Genomic DNA, 21,750 nt, shown 5'->3' with positions numbered 1-21,750 from the left:
CAGATATAGAAATGTGAGCCCAAAAGATGGTTGTCTAGTGACAAATTATAAAGTAGTCGTATATTTGAAGACAGTTACAGAAAGAGGACTCGGTGGCACCTTTGGAAGATCTTTATTCAGTTCTGGCATCCAGAGGATGGCAGGTGATTCCTTAATCATTTCAAATAATTTTGGGGGCTTGTAATGGCTTGGAGAACCCGACCTTGATGGGTTGGTGGATGTATAGGTCAATGCCCTCTGCGACGACTATACGATCTGCCTCGGCGGAACCCTTTCCGTGCTCGATATCCACAGGTTTGCTGTAATTGCGCAGCAGATGCGGTCTCTGGATGCTCGGGCGAATGATACTGGTAGTCGTAATGGATTTCTTCGAGTTGGCCCTGGGCAGTTCCGTCGCGGAGGACGTCGCCGAATCGTCCAAGTCCGTAGTAAAACGTCGTTCCCGCACGGAGTTCCGCCAGTCGTTCACGATCTGCTTGATGTAAGTGTTGTTGATCTCATCCGGACCGGCAGAGGCTCGTCGTCCCTGTTTCGGCTGGGCGAAGCTGACAGACGTCGCGGATCTCTGGGGTTTCAAGGCCATGTTTTGAGCTTCAGAAAATGAGGTCTTAAATTTCAAAAGCCCCTAGTCCATCTTAAAGATGGGAAAAGTCAAGGAATGCACCCAAGATTACAAAAAAACCAAAGAATTTTGAAAGGTGCTTTCCGAAATATTTAGGCCATTGTGTGGAGCCACAAATGGCTACGAAATCAAATACGGATGTTTATCGAACTGAAGTTAAAGGCCATGACATAGACATAAATGTATATCTTTCACATTTTTTTACCTTTTATTCATTTGCTTTTACGGAGGAAGGTCCCCTGCCACCTGGCGATCCCCTGCAAGCGCTGCATGCTCCAGAACGAGAATCTGGTAAGTGTGTTCATAGACAGCGTCTCTTCGCAATCCTAATCCTAGCAATTCCATTTCAGAGCTACTGTTCTTTGTGTGCAAATGCCTGAGGAAAATCTACCATCTGATGAATGTATATCTAAGCTAAGACAGTATCTTAAGTTAAATCCGCTAGTGTTTTAGAACCAAAAAGATGTGTAAATTAGTGCGAATAAATGCTGGAAATATACTGCATGCCTTTACTTGGGAACTTATCTGGGGTGCTTTTCTAGCTTTTCATCACCGTCACCTGCTCTGCAGAGATCATGTACAACCAACGATCGATCAAGGAGATCTTTCCGATACCAAAATTGCCAATCGATTGGTAGGACTCTCCCGATCACATAAAGGCATGCCACGCCCAGATCGTCCCATAAACAGTCGAGATATTGCTCACAGAAAAAACCAGTATTTCCACGATGTGCAAATTCCAATCTTTGGAAGGCTATATCTCGGGCAAATAGGGCCAGATCGGTGAAGGACCTAGTCTTCCAGGATCGCGGGGATCCAGACTGTCGATCGGCATCAAAATCTCGACCTCGAAAATGAGGCCGATTTTTGGCAATTTTAATGATGGTTACATCATGATTTTTGCCGAAAATCGTGAGGACACGAATGTCCTTCTTTCTAATGCCAATCGATTGGCAGGACTCTTCCGATCACAAAAAGGCATGCCACGCCCAGATCGTCCCATAAACAGTCGAGATATAGCTCACAGATGAAACCAGTATTTCCACGATGTGCAAATCCCAATCTTTGGAAGGCTATATCTCGGGCAAATATGGCCAGATCGGCGAAGGACCTAGTCTCCCAGTATCGTGGGGATCCAGACTGTCGATCGGCATCAAAATCTCGACCTCGAAAATGAGGCCGATTTTTGGCAATTTTAATGATGGTTACATCATGATTTTTGCCGAAAATCGTGAGGACACGAATGTCCTATTTTCTGATGCCAATCGATTGGCAGGACTCTCCCGATCACAAAAAGGCATGCCATGCCCCGATCGGCCCATAAACAGTCGAGATATAGCTCACAGATGAAACCAGTATTTCCACGATGTGCAAATTCCAATCTTTGGAAGGCTATATCTCGGGCAAATAGGGCCAGATCGGCGAAGGACCTAGTCTTCCAGGATCGCGGGGATCCAGACTGTCGATCGGCATCAAAATCTCGGCCTCGAAAATGAGGCCGATTTTTGGCAATTTTAATGATTTTTGCCAAAAATCGTGAGGACATGGATGTCCTTTTTTCTGATGCCAATCGATTGGCAGGACTCTCCCGATCACAAAAAGGCATGCCACGCCCCGATCGGCCCATAAATAGTCGAGATATAGCCAATGAAAAAATGACAATTAAGGCCGACGTGAAGAGCGAAAACAAAGAAATTTCAATCGAAGTACCAGGCGAACATAAATCAGCAGAAAGCAACTTTAGCGAATGGGAAAAAACTGGTGCATACTTTTGGGGGCATGCAAATTTTTCCAAAAAAATCCAGCTACCTTCTGCTGATTTCTGTTCGCCTGGTATCCCAGGTCTGAAATTCTCGTTTTTGGCCATTTCCGCGGACGCAATTTGAGGGTTGTTGTTGTACTCGCAGCTCCTTTATTTGTGGACCGATCCCGGCGAGCGATGGCTTCCTGTGACCGGAACAAAATCCTTGATTTTCTGGAGTCCTTATCAAGGATCAGGGATCAAGGATATCTCCTCCAGTCATATATATCTTGTTTTCTCCGTTATTTGGGGCCAGAACGGGACGTGCGATGGCTTCCTTCAATCGGAAAAATATCCTTGATCCTTGCATAAGGACTTCGTCATCCCCAGCTATACTTATTTAGTTTTCTCGGCTATTTGTGGACCGATCTGGGGGTGCTAAGTCTTACTGTGATCGGGGGAACATCCTTGATTTGATGGAGTCCTTTTCAAGGATCAAGGATATTTTTCCCAGTCACAAATATTTCGGTTTATTGGCTATTTGGGGGCCCCCTTGTGATCTTTCATGAAGTCCTTTTTCAAGGATCAAGGATATTTTTTCCCAGATTTCCCAGGAAAGAAACAAAGCAAAAATTGTTGATAAAGTTTTTATTTTGATCAAAAGGACTTTTTGACACCAGCAGAATTACGGATAAGATTACATGCAATGACATCCTGTATGAGGCCGGACCTGATCCGCCTGATCCTCTTAACGTTTTCTCCAGTCACAATTGCGCAAGCAGATGGACGATTGTCTCGCCGAGAATCCTTTTTATAGGTCCTTGCTTACCATCCAAAACATCCGGCAGAGAAAATGCTGAGACCTGTAAGAACAAACTAATGGATTACTTATTTCAGTTCGATTATTATTATTGCTTACATCCGTGCAGATCCTGAAGGCGCAGGCTATGTGGAATGTGGACAGCATCGACAAGTGGGGCCCTTCCAAGACTCCAAAGAATTTTTCGCCGTATGGCCTAGGAGGCTGCGACAAAGAGCAGATAGGCTGGCAAGCGACTGACAGCCTTGAAAAGCCTTGAAAAGCCTTGAAAAGTAGGCCATGTTTTCCATAACATTTCCCTTGAATCGATACGGTCCACAATTCTCATTCACTTCCGAGTCTTTGTCGACACTGAACACATATTTTCTGGAATAAAAAAAAACCGAAACACATTTGAAATTTGTCTTTTTTGAAAATAGTTAAATCGAAATTAAATTTGAAACATGACCGATCAGCTGGAAGACGTAGAAGAATCTACGGACTTCCGTGACTTAGAAGAGTTAAATGACGACGTGCCCTCATGCAGCGGCACGCAGCAGCACAGGAAGGACCGATTCGTGGTGAACAAGTGGGTGGCTCATGCTCTCTGGTCCTGGGACGTGACCGTGGACAACTGCGCGATCTGCCGCAACCACATCATGAACCTGTGCATCGAGTGTCAGGCGGATCCCAATGCCAACAAGGACGAGTGCACCGTGGCCTGGGGCGAGTGCAACCACGCCTTCCACTACCATTGCATCGCTCGCTGGCTGAAGACGCGTCTGGTTTGCCCCCTGGACAACAAGAAGTGGGTCTACCAGAAATACGGCCACTAAACCAAGCTGCAAACTGCAAGCTGCAAGCTGCGCACTGCAAACTGCAAACTGCACACTGCAAAAGAACTGGAACTCTTTCGCGTTGGGTCAAACACGTTGTATATTTGAGAGTTGTAAACAAAATTAAATAAGATTTTCAATGGGCTTCTCCCTCTAATTCATGTTCGGGGCCCAGGAGCTGTTGTGCGGTTGGCCTCACTCCTGTGATCTGCTCGATTTCGTTGTAGAGCGAGTCCCGCTCCTCGATTAGGCTGGCGTACTTCTGCTGCAGCTCCTTCTCGCGGTCCATTTGTCGTCGCACATCGTCCTGCAGCGATTCCAGGCGCCGCGGAACGGCAATGGCCTCTTGCTCGCCGAGGAAGCGGAATGTGGACAGTGAAATCGAGTTTAGGTCAATCTGGGAGTAGGTGTCGTGCAGCTGCTTGATGAGCACCTGGGCGCGGGCCTGGTAGCCGCCGGTTAGGATCTTCAGCTTCTTCTCAATCTTGCCGCAGCGCTTGGCCTCCTTGCCCATGTGGCGACGGTTCTGTTCGAGTCGCTTCTCCGCCGACTCGAGGCGATCCTTCTTGCTCGCCAGACTCGCACGCGTGTAGCGGTGCTGGGAGGGCAAGTAGAGGACCTGTCCCAGGCACTCCTGCCACACCTGGGCGTACACATTCAGGGGCAGCTCGCCGTGTGACATGCGCTCCTTGACCACCTCCATCTCGTCGCAGAGCATTTTCTTGGCCCTTGCCAGTTCCTGCTGGGAGATCTCCTCGTACGGGTTCGCCTTGAAGTAGCTCTGCAGCTGCTCCAGCTTGTGCTGCGACTGACCCGGCACAGGATCCTTGACAGAGTCGTACACTGCAAAAAGAGACAAGATGAGAATTAGAATGTCTGTGGATAAATCTCAGCAGGCTCTTCACGTACGCTGCATGGTGATCATCTCGTGCTTGATCAGTTCCTCGGCCTGCTGCTGCTCGGTGAGGTTCTGCTTCTCCGACTGCGGTCGCAGGATCTTGGTGTTGACCTCCGTTGGTCGGGGCAGGTTGCGCTGGATTACCTGGGAGCGCTTCTCGAGCTCGCGCTTCCGCTTCGCCTCCTGTTCGGCCAGGAGGCGGGCGTCGACATCGGCCTGGTCCTCGATGGCGGGCTCTGTGCTTGTGTCCATCGCCTCGCTGTCCTCCTGCTCGGGGACGACAATCTCGTAGTCGTTGCGCGGGGTCGGCAGGGTGGAGAGTCCCTCCCGCAGGGTGGACTTCAGTTGCTTCTGGTAGTTCTTGAAGAGAGCCGGCGTCTCGGTCACGCCCATGCTCTCCTCGGGGTTGATGCTCAGCTTGTCCCGGACATAGGCCGGTGTGGGGACTCCCGGGACACCGGGTTTCACCGGCACCAGGGCCCCCGAAGATGGGGTGAGGAAGCTACCTGGTGTGGCAGCTCCTCCGCCCTCGCGTTGAGTGCGAAACGGCGTGGCGATGACCGTGTTGGGCGTGGCTATGGAGGCAGCCTTGGGCAGGACCCCGGAAAAGTCCGATTCGTGGAGTGGCGTGTTTAGGCCACCCTTGAGCGGGGTTTCTGTGTGGGTCAGAGCCATCATGTTCTGGGCTTCCTGCATGATGCGGTCGGTGTAGGGAGCCGGAGTCCTGGGCGTGGCCGCCACCTGTGGTGTGATGGAGTAGTCCGCCAGGAGGGCATCTGTCGTCTCGATGCCACTCTCGCCCGCTATCTCCTTGGCCATCTCACTGGCTCGGCCCAGCTTGACCACCTGCTGCAGCTCCATGTCGGAGATCTGGGGAGTGGGCAGCACCAGTTTGGAACGCTTGCGCTCCGGCTCCATGTTCTGCAGCATCGCGGTGGGCACCTCGTTTTCCTTGCGCTGCTTTAGCTTCGATTTGTCCTTCTTCCGCTCGCGCTCCTCCTTCTCCGAGCGCAGCTCTCCGTCGAGGTCCTGCTGCCGCATCTTGTTGAAGTCCGGCTCGTTCTTCTGAAGATGCTCCTCTGCCGTATCGTAAAATCCAAGCGCCGGTCGCTTCTCGAAGGGAATCTCTGCGTTGTAGTCGATGCCCTTGATGCGTTTTCGGTTGCCACTTCCGATGCCAGCGGCGCGCAGCTCGCGCCTCTTCTGGAGCGTGGCGAGGCGGCGGGCCTCCTCCAGCTGCTTCTCGCGAGCCTTGCGCTTGGCCTTCTTGCCCTGGGTGTTAGCCAGACGGGCCCGAGCTTCGGACAGCATTTCCAGCTCGTCCTCGTCCATGTCTTTGGGATCGGGCCGCGCCGGCTTTGTCTCTGGATTGGGATCTATTTCGCCCGGCTTTAGTTTGCGCGGATCGTCCATGGTGTCCTCGCCATCCTCCTTTCGCTGTGCTTGGTCGCTAAATCAACCAAATAATGAGATAAATCTGGAGCAGAACTTACTTAGCAACAAGTAGACTTACAGCAAAAACTCGTAGCGCTCCAGACACTGGGCCGCAGTGCGTCCAATAATGGGCGCAATGGTGCGCCACTGTGTGGGCATCAGCTTGGCCAGATGCAGCAGCTTTTCGTCTTCCTCGCGTGACCATTCGGTTTTCTTGATGCTGGGATCCAGCCACTCATACCACCTGGCCTTGCACTGTTTGGCCGACTTGCGATGCAGCAGCGAGGCAATACGACTCCATTGGTTCTTGCCATATTTCATGACAGCCGCCTTGAGAATCTCATCCTGCCAGAACACATGGAAAACAGTGAAAAGAATTCCAAGAAACACGTCCAACTTACCTCCGTGTTGCGCCACACGCCGCCCTTGATCATAATACGCGGCATCTTGCAGTTTTAAGTTATTCTTAGCACAAAAAAGTTTAATTTTTACTCCAATTTTAGCGGCTGGTGGCTTTTTCGGCGGCTAAAATCGGTCGAATTCACAGCGAGAAGCGAGATGATTTACCAGAAACTTGTTATTGACATTTCGCACCGCAACACCAGCGAGTTCCCATCCAAAATGTACATCTACAAATACACATTGGCCACACTTTACTCGTTACTAATGGAAGGAAAAAAGACTGTATATATTTGCTCAATATACCTTGGGCAAGGATATTGTCATTGCAATTCATTGGCTGTTTTTGCCAGTTTTCCACACCCTTTTTTATAGCCCAATCAAAATGACGACTAATTTTTTCGTTGCACTATGAGCGAAATATACCGTAAATATACCGATGAAAACAACGAACCTAACCTAACCCAATTCTGATAATGAAAGACATAAATAAAATTGATTGATGAATCGATTTTCTACAAGATTGGCAAATTAAATGTTTGTTACATGGCAACACACAGTAACAACGCAGTTGCTTCAGGCAAAATTAGCATTTCAGGTCGTTTCAGGCGCCAGGTGGTATTTTTTGAGGACAAAATTGAACTGATGGTATATTTACGGAATATAAAGGTATATTTTGTCAATTTCATCATTCTAATAAATTTCATTTTCAACGGGATATCCAACGGAAATCAGTCAGGTAGAAAATTGATTATGTGGGCATAGCTAAATGTTGTATATATCTAGTAATATTCCACGGAATATCAAAAACGAAGAATATGCCTAATATAACTTTAGCTCGTCAGTATATTTATGGTATATTTTTCAAATGAGACGGTATATCTTGGTATATTCCAGAGGGTCATATACGTTATCGATAAGTCTGCGGTCACACTGATCGTATCCATCTTGACAATTTTTTCGCAGTCAATTTTTATTTCGACAAAAATCAACAAATAAACCGTAACTTGCGAATATTATTAGCGAAAAATCGAAAGCATGGTAAGCTCCGGAAAATTTCGAGTGCAGTAAACGTGAGGGAATACTTTTTGGGGCAATTATTGGCGTCGCGTGCCTTGCAGGCTGTAGATTTTGCGCATTTTTTTTTCGGTCCGACTCGATTTTTTTTTTTTGCGTTGTAGGGTGAAATGGAAATGGTGTATGCATGAAATAATGTACCCGGTGGACATCTTGTGTGTTGGGGCATATCATATGTGGAATGTGCAGCTGCATGACCTTGCCAATAATGGCATGTATGGTGCACAGGGGACGCCGACGTCATAGTACCGTACGGCAGGCAGTGTGTGTATCCATAGGCCACGCGCATACCCGCCGCCGCACCGCCTCATGGGCCGCAAGGCCCGTCTCATGCATGGGCACGGGGAGTAGCAGGAGCATATAGCAATATAGCAATTTAACCATTATTAAACCCATCATCAATCCCATTTTTCACATTACAGGGCAGCAACGACAGAGCCTCCAGATCCCCACGTTCGGATGATCAGCGCGAAATTACGGAGATGCCAGCCACAAAGCGAACGCGCTCCGACTCGGGTAAGTGTCTTGTCCGGCATGGATCTACAACAGATCCACAACAGAGATATATATATGTATGCCTTCTCCTATGTATATGTATACGTACACGTATGTATTATATTCAGCATGTACTATGTTAGAAATGGAAACAAATCAAATCAAATCAAAGCAAAGCAAAGAAAGCGCCCCCCTCCCCCTAAGGCATATAGGCATATGCTCTCTCTCTGTGCGTGTGTATGTACTCTTATATATACATATATTTACATATGTTTGTGTATGGATAATAATCTATAAGTTCATTTGGTAAATCGTGGGTTAAAGAAGACTGAAACTGAAGAGGCGGCTAAATTGTAATTGTATTTTGGTTTCTCCTAAGCATAAAACAAAACAAAAAACATATTTTGTAAAACACACATCTCTATATATATTTCTCTACTACTTGTACTTCTACTCCGTCGCATCTTTACGGGCAGCACCTGACGCCACTAAATAATCGGTTTTTCTTTTGTTCTGCTTAAGTAATTGCAGACTTCATAAACGCACGATGAACTCGAACACTCAAGTGAGGTGTGAGGTGAGGTGAGAGTCGAAAAACTATAGCGAAAACGTATCAATCAAGTGTGTGTGTCAGACAATGCGATCCGATCCGATCCGAACCGAACCGAACCGATCCCCAAAGCAAATTGCAAGCGACCCAAGAGTATATGCTAAATATACTATGTATATATATATCTATCGATCAGTAGATATATGCAATCTGAAACTGAAACTGAATATCAGAATAGGGAATATCATCGCCGTGAATGCAGAATGAAACTCCAGAACTAATAAAAAAAAAATAAAAATAAAATCAAACTCCAAAATATGCAGCATACCATATATAACTATATCTCTCTCTTTCTCTTTCTTCTATATCTCTCTTTTTTATTTTCTGTAAGCGTTTTTATCTCTTTTTAAGTTTGTGTTCCGCCATATATAAGACATATAAAAGTTCCATATAACCGGGTATACGAGATCGAGAGAGAGATGTCCAATTAGATAACTCCACTACTACTACTACTACTACTACTACTACTACTACCACCAACCACCACCACCAAAAATCAGCCACAAACAGCCCAAGCCAGAAACATCATCACGCGCGAACCAATACGCAATTGATCCACGCATTAATTCAAGTATTCAACCAAGAATCCTCCGCTTCTTCTAACAAAACAACAAGCCAAGCCAGCCGTCGTCGTGGTTAGCAGCTGCCCTGCTAGACAGCCAGCCAGCCAGCCGAGGGACTCTGACTGCTCCTGGTCCTCTGTGCCATATACATTTTACATTAAGTACCAAGTATTTTGTGTGTGTTTCGTCATATATATCGATAGAGATAGATAGATAGTTGTTTATAGAACGCTAGAGCAAGAGGAGTACACCATAGCATTGTCCGTCGTTATCCTTTTATACATGCATATCATATGTATCTTCGGGGGAATGGGAATCAGTTTGGATTCCATACACCCCCCCTCATCCATCACCCGATGATCCGCACGATCCACGATAACAAGTCCTTTATTCGCCTGAAACAAAGTGACTCCTTTTTTGGGCCACACAGCAGCCTATCCCTAGATAAAAGCATATCCCTAGAACAACAATTAACTAAAGATCAGACTAAAGAATTAATCAAAGCACACAGTATGATAAGGATGATGATGGTGATGATGATGATAATGATGATGATTATAATGATGATTATTTGAGGTAGGGCGGAGCAGAAAACTTAACCAACTTAAAAACATATTGTTGCTCTTATTATCGTTTCAGCGTCTTGTTTTCTTTTTTTATTTTTCTCTTTTTTATCACAAATGAGCAATGTATAAATGTGTGACCCTCTTCTTCAAGTCAATTACCACGCCCCCCAACTCATGGAAACCGTATCGCAAAAAACGCACATAAGGTCGCTTATAATTTCTAATTTTTATAAAAAATATTTCCTCCCACCCAGAGCTGAGCACACGTGAATTTGGGCCGAAAATCCCTATACCCCTGGCGCCGGCTCCCTACCGTTTTGTGTGTGATTTTCCTTGCTCTAATCATCGCGGGAGGATGGGGATTTTCGCTGGTTCCGTATGCCCAGCTCTTGTTATGGTATATTTGTATCGATTTGTATCGATTGACAGCAATCGAAATCAATCGAACAACTATCGGATATATTGCAAAATCGGATGTGTGTGGACTTGATAATCGATATATCTACATGCATATTGTATATCTATTTGATGTAAATGTACACACGCCCCCACACACACACACGTACAATCTATCTATCCCTCCAGCACTACTACTACTACTTGTACTTCTATTACGTATATCAATCTGAATACCTACCTATCTGCCTATCGATAAGCCTAGCGAATATGTTTTATTTGATCGGGTGCTTTCTCTCTTTTTTATTCTTGCATTTTCCAGCCCTAACACAAATAAATGACAAAAACACATGCCCCCCATCTGCCCGATAAACGATTACCGGTAACCGATAAGCGATAAGCGATAGAATCGAAATCGATATGAAATAGATAAGATATGAAATCGAACCGAAACTCCATACATCTCCAAACCAAGCGAGAAAGTGAGGCAAAAGTGACGCTGCGCTCACTGGATCGAATCGATCCGTGCACACGAAATGTCATTTAATGTACCCTAAGTAACTGTACTCAGCAACGATAACGATAACGATAGCACACACCGATTACAGTCGTTCAATCGAATCGAAAGCATGGCCCCATATATGGCTTCAAAATCCGCTCAAGCTGAATGAATCTCCAGCCTCCTCAGAAATCAGAAAAAAAAAACAAAACAAAAATCCTCTCCAGCAGCCATGCCATGCCATGCCCACATCCACTCTGTCTCTCTCTCTCTATAATTATTAACAATTTTCTTTCTTATTTTTTTTTCTTCTTTTTTTGTCTTCATCTTTCTTGCAGGCAGCAGGCAGTTTTTGTCTTTATTTCCAAACAATTTCAAACGCAAACTCTTGACAAAATGCACTTTCGTTGTTCCAACTGTTGTTTGCCACCGAGTTGTGCCTTTGGAAAACAAAAAACAATAATAAAAACACAAAAACAAAAAAAAAACAGACAAAAACCCCGAACAGAATCAAAAAAGAAAAGAAAACTAAAGCTAAAACTAAAACTAAAAAGAACAAATTGCATAGCAGATGATGTGATCCATGATGATGAAACTGAAAACTGAACTGAAAATCCCCCCCATACCCCATCCCCCCTCTCTGTATGAGATGCACTAATCGGTCTGTCCAATTCTAGGCAAGTCCACGGATTCGAAAATTCCCTACCTTTCGCAGCCTCTGTATGACCTGAAGCAGACGGGCGATGTGAAGTTTGGGCCCGGGACACGCTCCGCCCTGCTGGGTCTGCTGGGCGGGGCCCTGCCGAAGCTCACGTCGGAGCAGCATGACCTGGTCAGCAAGGCCAAGAAATATGCCATGGAGCAGAGCATCAAGATGGTGCTCATGAAGCAGACACTGGCCCACCAGCAGCAGCAATTGGCCACGCAACGCACCCAGGTCCAACGGCAACAGGCACTGGCATTGATGTGCAGGTTAGTAGTTCAGTAGATCCGTGCATCCCACGGCACTTACTCGCCAAATACAAATTGTAATGTGATGTAAAACGTTTGAAAATGAGTTGTGAAATGGTGTCTCTTCCCATGGCTGTGGCTTCGAGTTACTGAAGGCAGTCGCCCGGGCGGCAGTCGTTAAGTGTGCGCTCTCTTAGCTGATAAGATCTGATTGCAGTCCGATGTGCCTGCCCTTTGACACCGCCAAGAAACCTATTAACTCGAAATGCCTTTCTATTCCAGAGTATACGTCGGCAGCATATCGTTTGAGCTCAAAGAGGACACTATTCGCGTGGCATTCACCCCCTTCGGTCCCATCAAGTCGATCAACATGTCCTGGGATCCCATCACACAGAAGCACAAGGGATTCGCGTTCGTAGAGTACGAAATACCCGAGGGAGCACAGCTGGCCCTCGAACAGATGAATGGCGCCCTAATGGGTGGCCGCAACATCAAGGTGGGGCGCCCGAGCAACATGCCACAGGCCCAACAGGTCATCGATGAGGTGCAGGAGGAGGCAAAGAGCTTTAACCGCATCTACGTGGCCTCCATCCATCCGGATCTGTCCGAGGAGGATATCAAGAGCGTGTTCGAGGCCTTCGGACCCATACTCTACTGCAAACTGGCACAGGGCACGTCGCTGCACACGCACAAGGGCTACGGCTTCATCGAGTATGCCAACAAACAGGCCATGGACGAGGCCATTGCCAGCATGAATCTTTTCGATTTGGGCGGACAGTTGCTCCGGTGAGTTCGCACTTGCAGTTGCGCCTCCGTTTTAAATGTATCTCTAATCTCCAATCTTCGTCTTGCAGAGTGGGTCGCTCCATTACACCGCCCAATGCCCTGGCCTGTCCCACAACAAATTCGACCATGCCCACGGCTGCGGCGGTGGCGGCAGCCGCTGCAACGGCCAAGATCCAGGCCTTGGATGCGGTGGCCAGCAATGCCGTGCTGGGTCTCTCGCAGCACCCAACAAACCTCGGAATGGCTGCCGGGGCAGTGGTCACGAAGGTGGGCAACATGCCTTTGGTGAATGCTGCCACATCGGCGGCTGCCCTCAATCCGGGCTTGGCCATGCCAGCCGCTCCCGTGGCGGCTCTGCTTCCTCCTGGAATCTTCCAGGCTCCGACACCAGTGACGCCCAGTCTCCTGGGCGTGCCCGCGGGACTCCAGCCTCTGCAGGCCGTCGTTCCGTCACTGCCGCCGCCTGCTCTGCTGGCCACGCCCACACTGCCTCTGCCGGGAACCGGACTGGGTGTGGGAGGAGTGGGCGTTGGCATGGGCGTGGGTGTGCTTCCCACGGTGGCCGCCCCGTCCTTGGCCAGCGTCGAGGCCACCAACGGAGCATCGGTGGCCATTGCCGTGTCGGCGGCTGCCAATAATGCAGCGGCCACCGCCGCCAATCTCTCAGAGAACATCAAGAAGGCCCACGAGAAGCAGCAGGAGGAGCTGCAGAAGAAGCTGATGGACGAGGGCGATGTGCAGACGCTGCAGCAGCAGGAGAACATGTCCATCAAGGGCCAGAGTGCCCGCCAGCTGGTCATGCAGCGGCTGATGAGGCCAACGGACTCGCGTGTCATAATCCTGCGCAACATGGTGGGCCCCGAGGACGTGGACGAGACCCTGCAGGAGGAGATCCAAGAGGAGTGCAGCAAATTCGGCACCGTCAGCCGCGTCATCATCTTCAACGAGAAGCAGACGGAGAACGAGGACGACGACGAGGCCGAGATCATAGTGAAAATCTTCGTCGAGTTCTCTGCCGGAGCCGAGGCGCAACGCGGCAAGGAGGCCCTGCACGGACGATTCTTTGGCGGACGGCGGGTTGTCGCCGAGCTGTACGATCAGGGTGTCTTCGACCAGGGCGATTTGTCTGGCTGAGATTGAGTGGGACGCTTCGATTCTAATTTAGGTTATAGCATTCTTCTGACCTTAATTCTGTCATTTTTTTACTTAGAACTTAAATGCAAGTTTATTTATTATGTGAGCCCCGGCACGAGAGTTGTTAATTGGTTGCCGTTGTCCTAGCGCCAGGACCACCCAGATTATGAATATAATGAGATGTTTCTGCAACGCAGTGATTTAGATTTAAAGAATTAGTAGTCCCCCGAGAGAAAGCAATAGGAATAGTCGTTTTTTGTGTGTTATCGAGGCGCATGCTTTCCCCTCCAGCACACAGACACACACACACACACAAACTGACACAGACACTGAAGCGGAAAACTAACAAATTTTTGCGTGTACATTTGATTATTTCAGCGCTTAACTTACAATAAAATAAAGTCTAGTTACCCATTAAACGATGGCTTTTTTAAATGTCAATGGTTGTAAAGTTGGCGCGACGGAGTCCTTGTGACCTTGCCCAGAACCGGATTGAGCTTACGTTATTTTTAATACTTTTCGGTATTTTTCGAGGTCAAACTTGAGACGACGGTATCTTTACGATATAATGATATATTCGATCCATTTCATCTATTAAACTTAATTTTAAAAGGTATATTTAAGAAAAAATGGTATAGAAACTTCCATACGCAGGTTTGTGGAATTTTCGCTATCACAAATCGGGTTTCCGAGCACCACTTGATAGCATATAAACCCTAGTCCCTCATTCACTTTCAAAAGATTCGACTTTGGCGCTCAAGTTTGGCGGGACTTCCGAAAACGGTTGACAAGATACAAGTAAGCAATGACGTGACATTCCACAATACAATAAAAATTGGTTCTTAAACGTAGCTAATCTGGTAGAAAATGTATTTATCAGATTTCTATCTAGCTAGTAATATTCGACGGAATATGAAAAACGAGGAACACGTTTAAAAGAACTCAAATTCGTCAGTATATTTTCGGAATATTTTGAAAAGGTGAAAGTATATTTCGGTATATTTCTGAGGGTCAGAAAGTATATTTGATCGAGGAGCCCGCGGTCACACTGCCTAGAACTCGTACAAAGAAAATAGAAATCAAAAAAATAATAATGAAGTGATTTGACGTCGAAAAACGCAGCAAATACAATTGTTGGCGCAACTTAAGTGCTGTGCCTAGGCAATTAGTGCTACGCATGCAACGCAGGACAGTTGGAACCAATATTAAAACGAAAGACAAACTCGAGCGCATCGCAATAGGAGCGAGGTATTTTGCTGGCTGACAAGAAAAAGGTACATAAAGTTGTGATGATGATCTGATCCCCCCCCAAAAAGCTGCGATGCTGCACATTCTCGGACCCTCTCAGCTGTTGTGGGGACGGGACTAGTGATTGACTAGTGACTGCTGCTGTTGCTGCTACTAGGAGGACTGTCGCCCCCTGTCCCTGTACAAAAACGCGATAAGGCCAGACAGAGTGTCTGTCGCTCGCTGGCGCTTGCAAGCGTTTTTTCAATAACTACTACGCACCTACACAGAGACACCACGACACACGACAAACGACACAACACGACGCTCGCAAGTAATAGTTTGTTGGCATTTGAGGTGATCCGTAAAGCTCGAATCAGCGAATGCTCGCCTCATAAATATATACAGATTTTCCGCCTGCTTCCGCTTGACTTGGCGCGGGTTCTGTGGCTGCTGCGGCAGCAGACTTTAACCCAAAGCTTAGCCCCGTTGAGGCATAGGCCCCCAGACAAGGCGAGATAATCAATGGATTGAGTCCCGACTTTGTCCTGCATTAGAACACACTCTAAGACAGCACCACACCGCACTCACACTTGTGGACTTTTAATTGTTTGTTATGTAATTGTTGTTGCTATCGGACATCCGAACATTTGAGCACAGATTAGGGGACACCCCGCACGCCCCCACGCACGTGTCGTGCCATTTGGGAGCGGGGGGAAAGCCTTGACTTGAATTGAATGCTATTCTCGATTTCCATCGATGGCGAAACCCAACCGAACCCAATCTACCCCTTGGAAGAACAGAATAGAACGTTCTTTGATGAATCATAGATACTTTCATTTACCATTAGACACACACCATTGAGTCACTGGCGGATAGCAAACAAATCGTGCCCAAAATGAGCTGTAAGGTGCGATTGATGGAGGACGGCTCACTGGACGAGGAGCCGCTGACACTGAAGGAGATTGCCTACCAGAAGCTGTGCAACAATCTGGACATCATCAGCAGCTGTCGGCCGGACAACAATCAACGTCTGCTGAATGCCGGCATTGTGCTGCCCAATGAGATATGCGATGGCTTTCTGGAGAACTATCAGAGGTTCAACAGGCCCCTGGACGATAATGTCATAAAACTATTCGAAGACACACAGCGCACATCGCTGAAGATTGTTAATCTACGCAACAGCACACTCAGCAGCAGGGGTAAAGACTTTAAATGGTGATCATCGCCTTTCCGTAAATGATTTGTTTGTTTTGTTTTTTATTGTAGGATTGGAGACTCTGATGCGCCACAAACTGTTTGCCCTGTCCATGTGGTATTGCGACATGATCACCGTGAACTCGCATCACCTGCTGGCCCACTATGGCGACAGCTTGCGCTCCTTGGAGCTGGGCATTAGCTCCCATCTGCTGCAGTATGCCGAGCCGAATGAGAAGGAGCCGGTGGACTTTCAGCTGACATGTCCGCATCTGCGGCGTCTCGTCCTCAACGGCGTGGTGATGCACCATCGTCTGCAGTTCGCCCATCTGCATGACCTGGGGCATCTGGACCTCACCTCCTGTGTGCTGGCAAACTTCAGCTTGGAGGCGTTGGTGATGCTACCGAACCTCCACACCCTGATCCTGTTCAATGTGTGGCCGATCGCCAATCAACTGCATGCCATCTGCTGCCTGCGGCGCCTGTGCACGCTCGACATCTCCATATCCAGCTCGGGTAATGGCCACGGCACTTACGATCTGCCCGATCAGACGCTGGAAATGCTAATGGATAATCTGCGCCATCTGACACACCTGGATATCTCAGGCACGAATTTAGCCGGCAACGGGGTGGCCACCAAGGAGTCCACGAATGCCAATGCCAATACGAAAATGGAACAGCAGCACTTTGCCCTCACGGACATACCAGGCCTGGCGTCCCGCACCCAACGACCGCTGCAGTTCCTCGGGCTCTACCATACGGCCCACTGGGCATGCAAGCGCCACGATATACCCGCACTCGAGGTGGCTGGCGATACCAATGAGCAGCAAATACTAACAGCAGCTCGTTACTACCACGACAGACCCGTCCTCCTGACAAGGGTACGAACAGACGAAGAGACATGTTTCTGTGAAGCTCATGAATCCCTCATTGATTTGTTTCCTTTTCTGTTTAGGTACTCAACGATCTGTACCATCTGTTTCGATTTGAGAACTGCAAGGACATACACACAGCACTGGATGCTGTGCTCTCAGCCATGGATCGGCATCTAAAGTTCAAGCACATGCAAATCTCTGGGAGGTAAGATTGCCTTTGCCCTTGCCCTTGCCTTTCACAATTGGGAGGCTATTGAAACGTTTTCTTTTTGCTTGTTCCTATTGCAGTGCCACACTATTCTACATCGTTAAGGGCAGGGAGCGCTCAAAGTTTGGCACTTTGCTGCGCAACCACATCATACGCACGCTGCTCAATGGCATGGAAATGCATCACACGGACGATACAATGCTGCGGAATGGATATCTGACTCTTACACAGTTCCACATGCCAGCCGATGTGGTAAGAACCGAAATCGAAAGACATCTTGCTGCTTTCCCTGCCAATTGATTGATTGTTCTCTGCTTTTTCGTTTGAATAGCTGTTTGAGTACGAACGTCTGATTAAGATACTGCTGCACGGGGTGTCGGAGACAGAGCAGGAGGGATTCGTTCAGCGTATTGCCATCTATTTGCTGAACACTCTGGCCTGCCAGGTGGATGGACGACAGAAGCTCTTCCTGGGCGAATTGGGTGTAGTTAATGTGAGTTCTTGAAGTCGCAATGGATGGAGGGAGGCAGAGACTGTATTAATCATTGATATTGCATATAGACCATGCTGACGCTGATCAAGGATCGCCTCACTCGCTCCGTATTCGATGATGTCATGGAGGTGGCCTGGTCCACCATGTGGAATGTAACCGATGAGACTGCTATTAATTGTAAGAGATTCCTCGATGGACGCGGCATGGAGTATTTCCTTAAATGTTTACACGTGAGCAAAGCCATCCACCATCCACAAAGCATTGAGAAATCCTAAATCCTGCATCTTCTGCGCTCTCAGACCTTTCCCGATCGCGATGAGCTGCTGCGTAACATGATGGGGCTGCTGGGCAATGTGGCAGAGGTCAAATGGCTGCGCCCCAAGCTGATGACACAGGAATTCATAGAGGTGTTCGCCCGTCTGCTGGACTCCTTGAGTGATGGCATCGAGGTGGGTCGAGCGAATGCGATTGCGAGACGAGGGCGACTAGAGAATGGTAATGTTAACCGTGCTAACCTGCGCTTCCAGGTCAGCTACAATGCGGCTGGTGTGCTCGCGCACATTGCATCCGATGGGGCCAATGCCTGGACCATCAAATCGCCCAGCCGGGAGCATGTGCTGCAACGCATGGTGGCAGCCATTGAACGATGGAATATCAAGAGTGAACGGAATATCAACTATCGCAGCTTTGAGCCCATACTCAGTCTGGTGCGCTGCTATGAGACGCCGCAATGCCAGCACTGGGCCGTCTGGGCATTGGCAAATCTGACACAGGTGAGTGTTTGGAAAACAGGATGATTATACCACCCCTGACTTCTGCCTTCTACCTTCTGCCTTCTGCCTGCCTTAGGTTTATCCCGAGAAATATTGCCAGCTGGTGGAGCAGGAGAATGGCATACAGATCCTGAACGAGCTGATCGAGCATGAGAGCCCCTACTGTGAGATCAAGCGCATTGCCCGTTTGGTCATCGAACAGTGCGATTCGGGGTCGGGATCAGAGCGTATGGTCGAGGGCTGAGCCAGCGCTCCAACATCAACACCAACAACACCAACAACAACAACAGCAACAACAACAACAACAACAACAACAAGAACAGCAACAACAACTGCAACTCCATCTAAATAATTAAATATTAGAAGAATACATCGCGATATGATATGATATGATTAATTGATTGATCTATATCTATATCTGTGTCTGTAACTGTAACTGTAACTGTAGGACTTTGAGTTTTTGTTGTACAATTTTTGTACAATTTGAATAGGCTTTCTCTTTTGTCCTTTCTCCTTATCCCTCTCTGTTTCGTACTTCGTATTTCGTAGTTAAGTGAAAACGTGTTATATTGTTCAAGAGATTCTTACCCCGACTTTTAATGTATAATTCGAGTGCGAAGAGAAGATAATGATGCCCCGATGAAGGGCAGCCGGAAGACGACAGCAAATAAGCATAATATCCCCCGATACATATACAATTCATAGACTACTATACACATAACATAACATATATATATATATATATATCTGATATATAAATTGTTGTAAGGCAAGCAAGATTATTTTAGGCCCCATCGTGAGGAATGTACATATTGTTAAAAACCGAGAAAACGTAAGAGGATCGTAGGAGGAACGTACGAAACGTAGCAAAAGAAAAGGCAAAAGCATGAGGCAGCTCCAGATTAAAGAAACAAAATCCTTAAACTGTAATCCGAGTCTTTCTTTGTCTTTAAGCTGTATTTAAAGGAAAACAAAAACAAAAACATACATACTTATATAGGTACATATGTATATCTGTTCGATTCTGTTCCTAGATTTTCGTTTATTCCGATGCTTCCTTCCTGATTTCGTTATTGCATCCGTTCTGCATGGAATACGATATTTGATATGTTTTCTATATTAAGTAGATCCCTAGAACATAAGTCTATAAGTAATGACTGTAAATAATTGCGTGTAACAATTTTTTTTATAGTTTTTTTTTCCCCCCCTCCTTGGCATAAATAATATTTATAACATTGTATGTTATCATTAGTTACACCTTAAACTGTAATCGTTTCTTCTGGGGCCAGAGCACCGGACGTCTAGCAGAGTGCAAAGCGGAGAGACGAGGACCTGGAGACTCTACACCTTCGCGTGGGAAGCGGAGACCACGTCTGCGTCTGTGAAGTGGAGGCGAGACCTTCTTCCTGTATTTCAATAAAGATACACACACACATGTGTCTCTGCTGCTGTGACTGTGTGTGTGCACATAAATTGCGGTAGTCGAAGAAGTCTGCGATAGCGAAGGAGGGGAGGTGGGTTGCGTCATGGCGGGGGTGGGTGGCATCGATGACGAAATGCCAACGGGTTGGAAATGTCAGCCAAAGCGCATGTGCAGTGGCACGAACGCGGTCCATCCCCAAAAATAACCCAACCCTTAAGCGCTCTCATTCACCTGCTCTCGCCACACACACACACACACACTCCCGCCAGTTTCCACTCTCTCTTTTCGCAATGAAGTTGACGGCACGCTCTCTGTCACATTTTGCCGCCCGGTGAGGACAGGACGTTCGTTTGTTTATTGTTGAGTCCATGTAAATGTGCTTTAATCGGGGAAAAACAACGGTAAACATAATTAATAAGTCGACAATTAGTGAACTAAAGTAGAGAGCAACACTGAAGCGGTCAAAACTGCATTAAGTTCGAATAATAACAAAGCAAAGGCCCGGCCCGGCCCGGCCCTGTGTTCCGTGTTCCCCTATTCCCATGGTTGCACCCATTCAACGGCATTCGGGAGCAGAGAGGAGAGGAGAGAGAGAAAAACAAGTTTTCATTCACAATCGCAGCGCGAATTTCATTCACAATACGAGAGCAAGCAAGCAATCTTTCAATCAATGGAAATCGAATCGTTTTATTCAATAAATCGTAAACAATAATTAATCCGGCAATTGCTGGCAGTCGGCAGCGGAAAGCAGCAAGCGAAATGCAAAACAATTGTTTGCTGGATTCTGCGCAGTCGCGGGTCGCGGGTTGCGGGTCGCAGGCATAACATCAACAAGGAAACTGCAACCGGAACCGGACCCTTGTCGGAATCGCCGCTGCCTTTTGTGAGATCAATAACCTCTCCTCTTATCAGCAGTGCGAAGGGGAGGGAAGGAAGAGTGCAAAAGGTTGCCATGGCAATGAAAAAACACACACACACATACACAAGGAAAATAGAGCGAGGAGAATAGAGCAAAACAAAAGAGAGACAAACAACAAAAGGAAAAAGAAACGAGGGGGAACGTTGTGAGTTGCTGCGGACACCGCAACTCTACGGTTATACCCGATACTAAGTCAGTATGGCTCTCCTCCGGCAACAGATTTTCGTCCTTTGTGGGGGCGGATGGGGGTGGGGCGAAATTCTGAGATATACGTTTTATAGTGACATCTTAAAGGAGTGTGTGTACCAAATTTGGTTACTCTAGCCTTAATAGTCTCTGAGATTTGTGGTTGCCTCAGATTTTCGTCCTTTGCGGGGGCGGAAGGGGGTGTGGCGAAATTTGGACATGAAACGGTCAAGGTCCGATATCACAGGAGTGTGGATACCAAATTTGGTTGCTCTGGCTTTTATAGGTTCTGAGATCCTTGAACTCATATTTTGCAATTGGCAAAACCGACCATGAAACCTGTGTGTTAGAGTGAGACAGAGCGAGAAAGAGTGAAATTGTTTTCGTGATTCTGGCTGTAATAATTATACGATCTGGTTCAGATTTTGCACTCTAGAAGATATAGTCATCTTCTACGATTCTGCGTTTTTAGTTTTCTCGTATCGTCGAAATTGTGGATGCCACAGATTTTCGCCCTTTGTGGGGGCGGAAGTGGGCGGGGCAAAGTTTTGAAATATTTTTGGAGCAGTGACATATCACAGAAGTCTGGATCCAAAACATCGATGCTCTAGCTCTTATAGTCTTTGAGCATTAGGCGCTGAAG

At 47.3% G+C, this 21,750-nt stretch overlaps 5 protein-coding genes and 1 long non-coding RNA gene across 9 annotated transcripts; 3 read left to right on the top strand and 3 right to left on the bottom strand.

Annotated features, from left to right (window-relative positions):
• Nucleotides 1–35: 35 nt before the first annotated feature.
• On the bottom strand, nucleotides 36–792 carry LOC4814081 (uncharacterized). The gene has a single exon (XM_001354195.4). It carries the CDS (start codon nucleotides 581–583, stop codon nucleotides 161–163), a length of 423 nt encoding a protein of 140 aa, XP_001354231.2. The 5' UTR covers nucleotides 584–792; the 3' UTR covers nucleotides 36–160.
• A 2,204-nt stretch (nucleotides 793–2,996) lies between these two features.
• Nucleotides 2,997–3,440, bottom strand: LOC117184516 (uncharacterized). The gene is made up of 2 exons (XR_004469918.1): nucleotides 3,283–3,440; nucleotides 2,997–3,226 (listed from the first exon to the last, which is right to left on the bottom strand). It is a non-coding gene; the product is annotated as an uncharacterized lncRNA (long non-coding RNA).
• Nucleotides 3,441–3,494: 54 nt separating this feature from the next.
• Roc1b (Regulator of cullins 1b) lies at nucleotides 3,495–4,142 on the top strand. Its single transcript, XM_001354196.4, has one exon. The coding sequence runs from the start codon at nucleotides 3,627–3,629 to the stop codon at nucleotides 3,996–3,998; it is 372 nt and encodes a 123-aa protein (XP_001354232.2). The 5' UTR covers nucleotides 3,495–3,626; the 3' UTR covers nucleotides 3,999–4,142.
• On the bottom strand, nucleotides 4,081–7,169 carry Cdc5 (cell division cycle protein 21). 2 transcript variants are annotated; one of them, XM_001354197.4, is made up of 5 exons: nucleotides 7,036–7,169; nucleotides 6,732–6,959; nucleotides 6,410–6,675; nucleotides 4,908–6,346; nucleotides 4,081–4,841 (listed from the first exon to the last, which is right to left on the bottom strand). In XM_001354197.4, exons 2-5 carry the CDS (start codon nucleotides 6,774–6,776, stop codon nucleotides 4,135–4,137), a joined length of 2,457 nt encoding a protein of 818 aa, XP_001354233.2. In that variant the 5' UTR covers nucleotides 6,777–6,959; nucleotides 7,036–7,169; the 3' UTR covers nucleotides 4,081–4,134. The 2 variants fall into 2 exon arrangements, with proteins under 2 accessions (XP_001354233.2, XP_033238481.1); XM_033382590.1 differs by lacking the exon at nucleotides 7,036–7,169 and having other exon boundaries at nucleotides 6,732–6,961.
• Nucleotides 7,170–7,619: 450 nt separating this feature from the next.
• Nucleotides 7,620–14,225, top strand: hfp (Poly(U)-binding-splicing factor hfp). 2 transcript variants are annotated; one of them, XM_001354198.4, is made up of 5 exons: nucleotides 7,620–7,770; nucleotides 8,229–8,322; nucleotides 11,613–11,907; nucleotides 12,169–12,672; nucleotides 12,741–14,225. In XM_001354198.4, the coding sequence occupies exons 1-5, from the start codon at nucleotides 7,768–7,770 to the stop codon at nucleotides 13,804–13,806; spliced, it is 1,962 nt and encodes a 653-aa protein (XP_001354234.2). In that variant the 5' UTR covers nucleotides 7,620–7,767; the 3' UTR covers nucleotides 13,807–14,225. The 2 variants fall into 2 exon arrangements, with proteins under 2 accessions (XP_001354234.2, XP_033238482.1); XM_033382591.1 differs by lacking the exons at nucleotides 7,620–7,770; nucleotides 8,229–8,322 and adding an exon at nucleotides 10,114–10,246.
• A 572-nt stretch (nucleotides 14,226–14,797) lies between these two features.
• Nucleotides 14,798–19,843, top strand: LOC4814071 (protein zer-1 homolog). Of its 2 annotated transcripts, XM_015186944.2 has the most exons (10): nucleotides 14,801–15,080; nucleotides 15,884–16,235; nucleotides 16,303–17,111; nucleotides 17,186–17,310; nucleotides 17,394–17,565; nucleotides 17,645–17,806; nucleotides 17,875–18,036; nucleotides 18,106–18,255; nucleotides 18,334–18,579; nucleotides 18,656–18,823. In XM_015186944.2, exons 2-10 carry the CDS (start codon nucleotides 15,932–15,934, stop codon nucleotides 18,821–18,823), a joined length of 2,298 nt encoding a protein of 765 aa, XP_015042430.1. In that variant the 5' UTR covers nucleotides 14,801–15,080; nucleotides 15,884–15,931. The 2 variants fall into 2 exon arrangements, with proteins under 2 accessions (XP_001354235.2, XP_015042430.1); XM_001354199.4 differs by having other exon boundaries at nucleotides 14,798–15,080; nucleotides 18,106–18,579; nucleotides 18,656–19,843.
• The last annotated feature ends 1,907 nt before the right edge of the window (nucleotides 19,844–21,750 follow it).

The sequence above is a fragment of the Drosophila pseudoobscura genome, chromosome X, assembly GCF_009870125.1.
Source record: "Drosophila pseudoobscura strain MV-25-SWS-2005 chromosome X, UCI_Dpse_MV25, whole genome shotgun sequence".
Classification (NCBI taxonomy): Eukaryota; Metazoa; Arthropoda; class Insecta; order Diptera; family Drosophilidae; genus Drosophila; species Drosophila pseudoobscura.
This window is presented reverse-complemented; position numbering and strand designations above follow the sequence as displayed.